Consider the following 13,265-nt stretch of genomic DNA (forward strand, 5'->3'; position numbering starts at 1 on the left):
TCATAATTTGTCATCTCAGTGGCCCACAAATCAAAAGGCAATGCAAGTGATGAGTTGTAAGCTGTGCTGAGGCCTCTGGCCTGTTGGCCTCTGGAGGTAGAGAGAGGGGGGTAGTACCACTTCTTCAGGGTAATGAGAAATGAAAGTCATTCTACGCTAGGTGGAGATCCAGAGCCAGCATCGCAGTTTGAAACCAGGGAGAAGAGAAGGACTCCTCTACTTCTGAGCAAAGGATGAAAAATCTCCTGCTTGATGCTATAGCTTTTGTGGACATAGGATGGCAGGAGGGGCTTAAGATGGCAAGAGGAAGGCAACACAGCCATTAAACTAGGAACTGAACCAAATCACTCACTGGTTCAGTGATGTGACTGGTAATAATCCAGATGTCAGCATGATGTCATACTTGAATCACCACTATGAAACTGACAATAGACGGGTGGTTCTGAGTGCAAAATGAGCACAAAATCATTTGTAAGAGAAGGATGATGAGAGATAGGGGATGGAACTGTATCACAAAACTGAATAAAACTAAATAAAAAATCCTCCCACTTAAATCAACTTGCAAAACAAAATTCCAAAGCACATTAGGAAGCTTAACACTAAGAAAGAGCCAATGAAATTGACTATTGAAAATATATTTGACCCAGAAGAAATTAAAATATTGGAACAGCCTGGCAAAATAAATTTTGCATGCTCAAAATGTAAACAAAGGATTGCTATCCATAAAAAAGTTAGAAAATCCTAAAAAAAAAAAACAGTCAATTATCCAGTTATTTATGTACAAATATGTATTAGGATCATACTATGTTCCACATACCGTTAGAGGTGCTAGACATGCAGCAACGAACAAAAATAAATAAAATTCATATCATCGTACAGAGTTTACATTCTCATGGGGAGTTTACCTTTTAGTGGTAGAAATGAAATAAGAAGAAGCAGAAATCTTGGAAATGAAAATGATAGTCATTGAAATAAAATTCCCAGTAGAAAGGATAAACTCTAGACTTGACAAAGACAAGAGTTTTTTCACTTGGAAGATATTACTTAGGAAATTACCTAAAATTCGGTAATGGGAAAATAAGATCTTAAAAGAAAGTGTGCACGTGTATGTGTGTGTGTCTGTGTGTGGGGAGAGAGAAAACCCATGAGGTTATGCGAAGAGATAATAGCTGAGATTATTTTAGAATTGAACACAAGACTTCAAATTGAAAGTACACTCTGAGAACCTATCTGGATAAATAAAAATAAATCAACGCCTAAATACTTTGTGGGAAAACTTCAGAACATCGAGGATAGAAAGCAAATCTTAACCTATCAGAGAAAAAAATATAGACTAGCCCCCAAACAAAGACAACCAGATTAAGAGTAGACACCAAGAGCAGTATTGAGGGGAAAAATGTACTGTCCAATCTAGATTCTAGAATTTTATGCCGGAGTTTACCACTGACAGAACTGACCAAAAATATTAATTGAATAATCAACTTTAAAAAACTGAATATTCTTGAGGAAGCAAGCCTAGAAAGAAAATGTAGATTAAAAAAAAAAAGTAAAGAGGAAATGAAACTTCTCAATGTCATCAAATTTAACTCTTGCTATAAAAAGTAATAACTAATTTTTATGTAAAAAAAAAAGAAGTAAGACTACACAAAAGTAAGAAATACGATCAGGCAATAAAGAAGAAGAAATACAGATGGCCAACAAATATATGCAAATTGAAAATAAAAAGGTTCAAATTCTAATAACATTGTTGTGAACAAGGATGTGGACAAATGATCACAGCTATTCTTTGGTACCTCCACTTGGGCTAACCATGTGGGTGACCTTGTAAAGCATGGAAGAGGTAAATGCCAGCTTCTGGGTGATATTTACCCTGGGGAGGGAGAGTTTGGAACAAGAATGTGAGTGGAGAAGGGTGAGCAAAAGAAGGCTTGCCTATATCTATAATGTTTCATTTCTTTTCAAAGGTGAAGCAAAAGTGCAGAATGCTAAGGTTTGTTAAAGTGAGGTGGTGCGTACATGAGTTTTATAGTATTAGCCTAAATATATACCTGTGTAATTGAAATGAAAAGACACTCAGAACATTCAGGAGAACGCGAATTTTTGCGCACAGCAATAAAGTTTATAAAAAAGCCCGTCTTCTGGTAATGAGACAAGTTAAAACCTAAAGTCTTCATCAGAGCCTATGATGCCCTGGAGTCTACCCACTCTGGCCTAAGTTGCTCATTCATTCGAACCTGGCTCCAGTCCCATTGTATATTTTTGTACCTCACACAATTCAAGCTCGTTTCCTCTTCTCATAACAGCAATCCCCTTAGATTGTTATCTCCTTCTGATACTGGGGAAAAACTAGAAAGTTTTAAAATATCTCAGATTCCTTTGATGTTGTTCTCGATCCAATGCTCTTAGTAGATATTGACTCAAGAGCTAAATGGAACTATATTTTCATGGCACTTGATGGATGTTCCGCTTTGCAGTGGTTCATGTCACTGTAACCCAATCGACGTGAGCCAGACACCGCCTGGGGTCGCTGCCATCCCCGTACTCCTGGCAGCATTGTGTGCTCAGGAGCAACAGGTAGCTGGGTCAGGCCGAGGGAATCATTTGTCTGTCGACTTGTGTGCTCTTTTTCACCACATTGCTTTTTCTACCAAGCACACTTGAGTAAAGGTTTGGGGACATCAGATCAAGATATCTCTGTGGGTTCCAGCTTTGAGGTACAACCTTTGTTCCAAGATGGCACATGGATATCTCCTAGGAGTTCAAAATTAACTATAAGAAGTAACAACCAACTTGGGATACTAACCCATTTAAAATTATTTTCTGTTATTGTTTGAATTTATGTTTGAGAGGTGAATAAACTAATTCTCAGTAACTATGCCAGTGGTCTAGTTGTTAAGATTCAGCATTCTCACCCCCACGGCCCAGGGTTCATGTCCTGGTCAGGGAACCACACTACCCACTGTTGGTTGTCATACTATGATGGATGCGCATTGCTGTGATGTTGAAAGCTATGCCACCGATATTTCAGATACTAGCAGGATCACCCAGGGTGGACAGGTTTCAGCGGAGTTTCCAGACTAAGACAGACTAGGAAGAAGGACCTGGCCACCCACTTCTGAAAAAAATTGGCCATGAAAAAAAACCCATTACTAGCAGCGGAGCATTGTCTGATACAATGCTGGAAGGACAAAGGATGGCGCGAAAAGACCGGGCAGGGTTCCGCTCTGCTGTACACAGGGGCGCTAGGAGTTGGAATCGACTCTACGGCACTAACAACAAAGAATGACCGTAATTTTCATTTTGCAAGTTACTCTTAAAGTAAAGCTTTCCTAATTTAAAGTGTAAAACTTGATTAATCCATGCTACTTTAACTTAAAAAGACAGAAAACAAACAACACTACTACTAGTAATGGGAATAGCACTGTGTGTGTGTGTGTGTGTGTGTGTGTCTTCTGTCACAGAAGACCAGTGCTAGGCATAAAGTTCTCCCTCACTGATTTTGCCCGTTACTACCCATGCATTTGATAATAATCTGCCAGTATTTTGAGGTCCTAAATGGTGCTCTGAAACACCAGTCTAATCAGTTTTATTTCAATATCTAGTCTGACGATCATTCTAACATTATGGGACTTATTTTGGTACATCAGTATTAAGTGTTCACATCTTGAAGATAATTTCACATCAAAAATAGATACTGGGTTAAATATAACTTAAATGTATCCTGTCTTCATGGGTCATTCCCTTAAAATTTCTGTTTAGTATTGAGCCAATAGCTAAGCAAACTCAGCAATAATTCTTTGGAAATTGCATTTAATTATTGCAGGCCAATAGGATTCACTTAGTGTATTAAGATAGTTGTTACCGTATTGCATTCTGGTGACAAAAAAGAACCAGTGTATCCTCGAAGAGGGTTTAACTTCCTATCTGAGCATTGCTTAATGGCTGAAAGAATCCAGCTCGGTAGTCTGTTTAAAATTAGTTTTTTGTATATTATTTTCATAACCTTACACTTGCACAATAAATGAAAACTAATGTTCTCCAATAGTCACAAGAAAATGTATTTCTTCAACTTTTTTAACATTAATTATTGCAAATATTAATGAACGCTTACTCTGTGCTATGTACTGTTCTAAGCATAACTCATTTAATCCTCTTGGTAGCCTTGTGGAGTGGAAGCTAATGTTATCCCCAAATTACAAAAGAGGAAACTGAGGCATACACAAATTAAGTAATCTCTCTATGTGTGTATGTATGTATGTAATGGCGCTGGTGGTAGCTTTAATTATTGTTCTGAATGGAAGACTGTTGACTGTTTTATGCAATCCCACCCATCCTAGCGTTCAACACTTAGTTATTAATTTGTTTTTAAAAGGAAATCAGTGAAACTTGTATATCTTCATGCATTTTATTTTTTCTAACAGTAAATGATAACTTATTCTTTGGATTCTTACAGGGCATTCTATTTGGACAAGTCAAATTCGCCACCAAACTCCACATCCAAAGCTGCCTATGTAGATAAGGTAAAAATAGAAGATTGCATTTATTGATGCCTTACCATTTATATACCTCCCTTATTTAATTTTTCTGCTATTGTTCTTGAGCAGTGGGTATTTATCAATATTTGTATCTCCAATTCTGTTACCTCCATAACAAAATATTTTAGACTGCTCATTAAGAGTTATATGAATCGTATCCCATCTGAAAGGATTTCTTTCCACTAAACATGTTGAACTTGATGTCCATCACTTTTTTCTGCAGCTAATGAGGCCTCTCAATGCTTTGGATGAACTTTATCGACTGGTAGCCTCGTTTATCAGGTCCAAGCGCACAGCTGCCTGTGCGAACACGGCTTGCAGTGCCTCCGGAGTGGGACTGCTGTCAGTTTCCTCGGAGCTGTGCACCAGGCTCGGGGCCTGCCACATCATCATGTGCAACAGCGGTGTGCATCGGTAAGTGAGCTCCCCGCCTTACCTGCATCTTTCTTGTACCGAATTTCATCTGGAGGGTCTTGTTTATATTTTGGCTACGTGAAATTATAACTGGAAGCGTTCAAGGGACTCAGATGTATTTGGAATAAGATTTTAGAAATTAGATAATTCTTACACAGTATTTTCAGGTTTTCCTTCTTATATTTTCAGTGACTATTTATTCATACAAATGAATGCAGTCCCATATATCTATCATCGTGGCCCAGGATCTTATCACCCTTGAATTTATGTTACAAGATTTATACTTTAGGTACAAAATTATGCATCAATTTTATTCACTGTAGGAACTTGCTTCGTAGGAGCTGATGCAACTAGCTAAATGAGACTTTTTTCACTGTACTTCATGGACATTCTGCTGTTCAGTAGTTTGGATCCCTCTTACCCAATTGTTGTGAGCTAGATGCTGCCCTGGGGTTAATAGTGTCCTCCTACCCCTGGCAAGATTATAGTCCACACACTGTGCTCTTCCTGAAAATCTAAGGGGAAATCTTAGATGGATCCTACTCAGGTGGTTTGTCTGAGGCAACTGTGCTCTGTCTGGGACAGCCAAGGAAGGGATATGAATTCATAGAGCTACATCAGATGCTAAATGTGAGTGGGGAACCCGAAGTCAAGTCCTTCTTGCTAATCACTTGCTCCTCTTTTGTCACTTCTTCATTTTCACAAGCAAGTGAAACCATGTAGGTGGAAATAATAGGGGAGAATTTAGTCCTCATTGTACCGAGTAGGCAGAGAGTTTTCTCACCTGTCATAGTCTCATCTTAGTATGAGGACAGTTAGATTTTGAGGATGGTGGTTATTATTTACTTAAATTTACTTGGTACCTAACCCGTGCAAAAGACTACAGCGGGTGCTATTGGCTGTGTAATGCCATAAAGTGATGATGCTCCTGTTAGAGACGTAAAGCATGAACAACACACAACAAAAAACAATAACAGAAATAATAATAATAATATAACATAATAAGATAACAAAAACATAATAAAAAATAACAAACGTAGACTGCAAGAAAACGTAAATGACCTAGGAAAGTTATAGCTAAAAAATAAGATTCAGAAGGAAAATAGATCTTTGAGATGGTTAGAACTTTCCATAGAGAATGTGACGTGTGAACTGAGTTTTGATGGATCAGGGTGAAGAGGTAGAAAGTGGGAGAAGACAATTCAAGGCAGCAGGTTCTTGTCTTTGAAATTCCATTTCAACTTGGTATGCCCGAATTCTAGTTTTCACGTCCTACGCAGCATGTTCTTGCATATGAAATGTGACAAGACCTTATTTCTCTGAAAGGAGCATTATATTTTTGCAGTTGACAAAATATACAGAATTTCCCCTTTATTTTAATTGCTTTGTACTTTGTGCTCTCTTGCAAGCTTATTAAGAGCTTAATTGAAAATATCATCTGCAACTGAACGAAGAAAATACTATTTCATAATGTTTTTACTAGCAGAGAAGTGATCTCTCCTTTCTGATCAACTCATGTTCATTCATTCTGTTCCCATTGATTCATTCATTTATTCATTCATTATTTAGACACTCAGTAAATATGCATCGAGCACCAATTTTGTGCCAGCCCTCTTCTAGTTGCTGGAGATACAACATTGAAAAAATAAAGTCCCTTCTCTCATATAGTGTGCATTGTGTTGGGGGAAACACGTAATAAAGTAAACAAGTAAATATATAATGTGGTAGGGGGAATAAATACAGAAAGAACAGAAGTCAGAGGTATAAAAAGTGGCAAGATGGGAAGAAGGATATAGCACCTTTCAACAAGGGGATTTCATTAGAGATCTGTATGAAATGAAGGAGTGAGTTATGTAAATATCTCACAGAAAGAGCATTCGATCATAGGGAGCAGCAGGGCTAATACTGGAGCTCAAGCGAGAGCGGGCATGATGCGTTCAAGGAACAGCACAGAGGCCATCGTGGCCTCAGCAGAGTGTCGTTGCCTTGATGTTCTCATCTTACCCGTGCAAGATCATAGTTATCTGAGGACTGGATACACTGACAACCAAGGGCACACTTCAGACTTTGAAACTACAAGCATACTCTCTGACCTCCACATTAGTTTACTGAAAGTTAATGCAATTAAATCTGCCATTTCATCCTAGAACCATGACAAAGTTGTCCAAATTATTCTCTCAGACGTCCCACGAGCCATTTTAGAATTCGACTGATGTTGTTTAGGAGAAATAGATTGATGTTCCATAACTCTTTTACAATGGCTATATTCATTGATTAGTGTGTTACAATCACAAGTAACGTTGAAATTTCAAAGTAGTTTGACTTTTTTCATTTCTACAATTCAAAATAAATATAGCTTTAGTTAGTTCATTTCAGAGACATTTACTGAGGTGTAAGCAGAAATGCTCCCTGACAGATGCTGAATTTAAGATTAAAACTATTTGACAATGGTATGGTTTTATTTTTCTATTATGCAGAATAAAATGGGAGTTTAACATGATTTTTAATCTTTCAGCAAAGGCTATGCTTAGATTTTTCATGATGATAAAATGTGTGCTAATTTATATTAGAATCAGAGATCCCACATAACACTGTTCCTAAAATAATTCTTTAGTAATTATCATTCAGACAGCTAGAGAGGAACCCTAATAGATCCACACCTGCACTAAACATTAACATGGAGGTGTACCCTCAGGTTCTGACAAAGGGGAGAAGTTCACAGTGTGAATCAGAATAAATATCACACAAACTGTTTTTATTATTTACTTTTAAAATCAAGATGAGAAACGGTCAATATGGTATCCACATTAGATAGTCAATTTCCTACCTTTTCTGATTTTATTTCAAAAAAAGAGAGAATCTAAAATATTTTTGAAGTATTAAATTATACTGCATATGTTTGATATTGAAGAGAAGGTAGTTTTTCAGAATGAAAAGGCAAATTTAATTAGCATTTATGTCTAGATGTTTTAAGGCCAGCCTGAATTAGATGGCAGAGCTGCATGCAACAGTGAATGTGAGATTAGTAGAAATAGAATTTAGCGTGAATTATTAAAATCTTCTCGTAGCATTTAGCCTGGCTTTGTTTTTATTAAATTCTCTTTCCTAAGGTAATCCTTTGTGTGTGTTACAATTCTACTGATAAACCTTCCTGCCCACACTCTCGTCAACCATTCACTTACGTTAAATATCTCCATTGCTATTGAATAGTGGAGGAAGAATAGGACTGTCTCTGTTTAAGATCAGGTTTTTACCTTTTAAACAATGTAAACATTATATTAACAGGGAGTTTAATAAATAGAAAATTTCCAAAATTTTCCATCCTGACATGCCTTGTTTCATTTTCATTTTGCATCATCTCTTGCAACTTCTATCAAACAACACACATTTGAACCTAGTTTTGTCAGTATACATATATAGTTTAATAATCTGCTTTATGCTTATAGCAACTGTATATGTATTTTCGAAATGTAAGCATAGAGTTGCTCATGATCACTTTTATTTGCTACGTAATATTCCAACCAGTTGGTATACCACAGTTTACTAATCTACTAGTTTCGTGGTTTCTCTTCTTTCTCCGTTGCACATAATGCCTGCAGAGAGGCATCTTTTTTTGTGTAGCTGTTCACATTTCGATTTTATTTTCCATTAAGCTAAAAGAAAAGAAAAGTATCTTCCAAATAGAATTACTATGTCAGAGTTTAAACCTTTTTTGTTAATATATTCTTTAGGTTCCCCAAAGGATTGTCCTTATGTACAACACAGGCAGAAGGTTAGTAGATGGATGGTCCTTTCATCTTTACTTTGTCTGCGGAGAGTGTTAGAATCCATTTGTATCTTGTGCTTCTCTACTAGACGTACAATGATAGTTCAGTAGTGCTTTAATTTATACTTCTTTGATTAACAAATGCAAACATCTGAATATCTTTTGAATTTCCTTTCCTACAAACATGTATTCTATAGATTGTCCGTAGACCTGCTTTGCAGGCAAAATTACGGTTTGCCAAGTTGAACATTTTTAAAGTATTGAATAAGCACTGTGGCTTTTAAAGTTCTCATTTGTACTCATGCCAGTTATTTGTTGCAGGCAATCCAAAAGCATGCTACAGGGATTTCTAAATTTCCCTTTTATTTCCTACTGCAGCATCCTTCCGTTCAATGAAGTATTTCATTTTGTTTTGGTTGTTTATTCCCACTCCTGCTTAATAGCCAACCATTTTTCTTTAACCAATATAAATTATATACTGCAAGTGTTATAAAACATGAGGCATGAGTCTTCCTGCATCTGTATCCAAAATCAAAGACACCATTTTCCTCCCATTTTGTTAGCTTCTTCCTTAACCAGTGGGAACAAGTAGGTGGAAATTTCCAGAGGCCACCTGAAAGGATATGTCAAAGAAATTTCTAGTGAGGGCAAGAAATCTGGAATCACAGTTTTTCCATCTAAGGACTTGTTACAGAGAGTTTTTGTCCACATGCTCTCTGTATCTGTTAATAATGGGTTTTCAGTGGTGTCAGAGTCCTGGTTTGGCCCTGCAGGACGGTGTGTGATTTGAGCACAGGCCTCGTGTCTGACTCACCTGTGATGTCTTTGAACCAAAACCTTGGAGATCTGTACACATAAATTACCTTTTGTCTTCACGCTTTGTTGTGAGGATGAATCTCTTCCAGGAAACAAGACCCTACATTTTTAACTATCATACCTTGTGTTCAGTCATCCAGTGGGGATTGTGAACACACCATCAGGAGGGGCTCACTGCATCAGGGATGCAGCAGCATCTAGCACCCGTCAGCATCACAACTATTCTCTGTACAGAACCCCACACAGGTGTGAGAAGGAAACAGTCTATGGCAAGGCCAGCCTGTTCTCATTATTAAAAAACATGATGATGATGAGCATCAAGCCAGTTACCATCTATGTATTCCAGTGTTAGACTGCTTTTTCTTTAATACATTGTAGAAATTATACATATATAAAATTTTAGGAACTAAAAGGCCATATATATATATATGAAGTTTCTAATTTAAAAAGGGTCTATTTCCAAAATGCATTTCTTAGCTGGTTATTTGGAAATTGAGACGTATTTTCACATTTAACAATATTACAAATGGTGTTTGAATTCTCAGAGTCATCCCTCGTCCCCTTCCCTGACCAGCAGAAGCTCGTATAACTCGTCATGTGACCGTAGCATAGGACCCAAAGCATGATTATAAGCATTTATTAGAAAAATTAAATCTAGGAGTTAGAATATAAAAACAACTAAAGAGAAGTATGTATTACCAATTTGGTTAATGGAACAATTTTTATTTCACACGAAGATAAACAGTGTAATGACTTTCGGTTCATATAAGCAATAAAAAAATAAACATCTTTTTCAGGTAACCATCAATTAATGATTTTAAAAACCAGTTTTGTTTGAACTTTAGAGGACTCTTTCTTAGCAATATTTTATTCTGTCATCACCATGACATCAAAGGACAAATTGACAAATAGGCCCAGATTAAGGAATGCAGAATCCTGTAAAAGTGGAGCATTCAAGGTAACCTGATTTAGGTAATCAGAGAGTCCTATGAGGGCAGGTGAGGAACTGCGTCTTTCTCCACTGTGCAATGAAAACATCAAGTGAGACCAGTAGATTTACTCTGGGGATTTCTGTATGTAGGTTGATTCTAGTTATAGGACAGAAAAAAATAAATTACCACAGTAAGCAAATGTAGGTTTCAAATATATCTATTTATTTTTTGCCTAAAAATGATTTGAGAGATTCAGTAACAAGAGTAGTGGAAATACTTGAATTTTAAATCTCCAGAAAGATGGCTAAATGTTAACAGAAGAAACATTTCTGCTAGTTCATGATCCCAGGATACCATACATTCCCAATAAGAAGTTCTAAAGTTGTGCTCTGTAGTCAGGAATCTGAAACACATTAGTCTAAAACACTTCTTTTATGTAAGACTAGTAGTAGAAATGACAGAGATGATGTTTAAAATTTGTCGTTAAATATATTTTGTTATTAATTTACCTGCAGTTTTTATTATTTTTAACAGTAATAATTTGATTATGATCAATGCAACTTTCTCATTTGTTCAATATCTAATAAAATCATTTAATGGATCAAAACAAAAAATCTCCCCAAAATAAAAATATAAAATTGTTCTCCAGTCTTTAGAAGAGAAAAAATAAAATGCTTTAGTAATGAGGCTCTGGGAGAAAGACACAATGTATCTTTCTCTTGATAAGATGTAAGTATAAATCTTAATTACTCTGCCAAGCTCATAGAAGCAGAGAATAGAATGGTTACCTTTGTCTGGGAGGAGGGAGAAATGGGGAGATGTTGGTTAAAGGGTACAAAGTTGCAAGATGCATAAGTTCTGGAGATCTAATATACAACTATGTGACTATAATTAACAATACTGTATTATATACTTGACATTTGCTAGGAGGGTAGATCTCAAGTATTTTCACCACAAATAAAAAAGAAGAAAAGAAAAGGAAAATGGCAACTAGGTGAAATGATGCATATGTTAATAAGCTTGATTGTGATGAATATTTCACAATGTATATCAAATCAAGTTGTACACTTTAAATATATATAGTTTTTAATTGTCAATTATACCTCACTAAAGCTGGGAGAATTTCAAATTATACTGAATTGTAAAATAGGCAAATAAAACTTCCCAATTTATGCTAATTTAGACAACCAGATAAATAATAAGGGTATATTCTCTTAAAATTATAGGAAGAAATCAAATATTTCAAATACGATAGAAGTTTCATTCTTTTATCTTTTTCCATTATCTTTTATAGAAGTTCTTTACCCTAAAGAGGTGGTCAAATTTGCATATATATTTATTACCTAGATTTTTCTTTGCAATTGATAAGAATCTTGATGAATTAGTACATTAAATGATTCTGTTATTTTAAAATGTCCATTGTTTTCTTAAAATTAGATTACTGTGAAAGAAGAATAAAATAGTAATTATGAGATCGACTTATTGCAGCGATTTCTAGTTCTGACCTCTGGTAATCATGTGATGTTGGCCAGACAAACCTTAATTTTAGTTCGTGTAAAATGAGAGCTTATACGTGATTACCTTCCATCACTAAAATTAGAAACGTCTAGGTAATCATAATATATTAAACATATCTTGATAAAATAATCTAAATGCATAATTATTAGTTATATTTAATCTGTATTTGCCAAAGCCAATTTTACTATTTGAGCATATTAGTAAAATTTAAGCATTTGCATTACTAAATTTTATTTGTATTTAGCTATTTAGAAGTGATAAATACAGGATCTACTTTAAAAACTGTTAAACAGGGCATGATTCTTCAAAATTTATTTTAAAAAACTGAAGTTATTTTTCCTAAACCTGCAAAATTACATTAAAAGCAAAATAAAATTACAGTCATTTTCTGGGATATGTTACTGAAGGCTTCAAGGTTAGTGATTTTATAACTACTCTAATAAATGTCATAAGCCAAATTTTCTGTCCTGCAGAGGAGAGAAGAAATATGGGTGTCTTGCCAATATAAATGTTATTCTTTTGTCTGCACTTTAAGAATTACCTCTTTTTCTGTGTGAACTTGGAACAGGAGAGCAGGTGGCATGGAGGAAGTTGGAGGAAGAAAGGAGCAGTTTCTGCCTTTACAGTGTTAATCTTAAATAGCCAATAGGTCATCTAGCATATTCAGGGGGAATACAGAGGAGTAAGATTTAAATCCTATTAAGCAGGAAGGGTATAAAGTAACACCTGTTATAGGTTCTAAAGCATAAATAGTTTTTACCAGGTGATGGAAATGGAGAAGGATGGTTCAGTGTAAAGGAATGGTATGAAAATACAAACTGAGGTGTGAGACAGCAGACTACAGGGGTGGAGGTCACAGTAAACAGTTTGCTATTTCTGGGCTATGAAGTGAGAGGGAAGCAGAGCTGGGAGATGAGGCTAGCAAGGTAGACAAGTGTTAGAGAGTGGAAGGCTCTGCCTGCTAGGTTAAGGATTTGGAAATCTCTCCTGGAGGCCCTAGAAAACCAACAAAGAGTTTTCAGCAAAAAATAACGTCTAGATATTTTTAAAAGTATCTTAAAAATAAAGATCACTATCATAGTCTATGATAGGACAAGGATGGAGGCAGGGACAGCTAGGATTTTACATAGTACAATAAGAGATGATGAGATCCAAAACTAAGGCATTGGCACAGAGGTTGGAAGGGAAAGGATGGATGTGAAAGGTATGAAATGGTAGTAAACAGGACTAGATGAATGGTGAGAAGTAGAGAATGGGGAGAGGGAAGGATGGTGATGCTTCCAA

General features: G+C 35.9%; 1 protein-coding gene across 1 annotated transcript in view; it reads left to right on the forward strand.

The window, feature by feature from the left end:
* PREX2 (phosphatidylinositol-3,4,5-trisphosphate dependent Rac exchange factor 2) overlaps positions 1-13,265 on the forward strand; it is a 277,450-nt gene that overhangs the window by 236,346 nt on the left and 27,839 nt on the right. Inside the window, exons 36-37 of the mRNA XM_058528828.1 lie at positions 4,454-4,520; positions 4,759-4,949. Of these exons, the coding sequence (XP_058384811.1) occupies positions 4,454-4,520; positions 4,759-4,949 (258 nt within the window). The remainder of the gene's footprint in view (positions 1-4,453; positions 4,521-4,758; positions 4,950-13,265) is intronic.

The sequence above is a fragment of the Diceros bicornis genome, chromosome 33, assembly GCF_020826845.1.
Source record: "Diceros bicornis minor isolate mBicDic1 chromosome 33, mDicBic1.mat.cur, whole genome shotgun sequence".
Classification (NCBI taxonomy): Eukaryota; Metazoa; Chordata; class Mammalia; order Perissodactyla; family Rhinocerotidae; genus Diceros; species Diceros bicornis.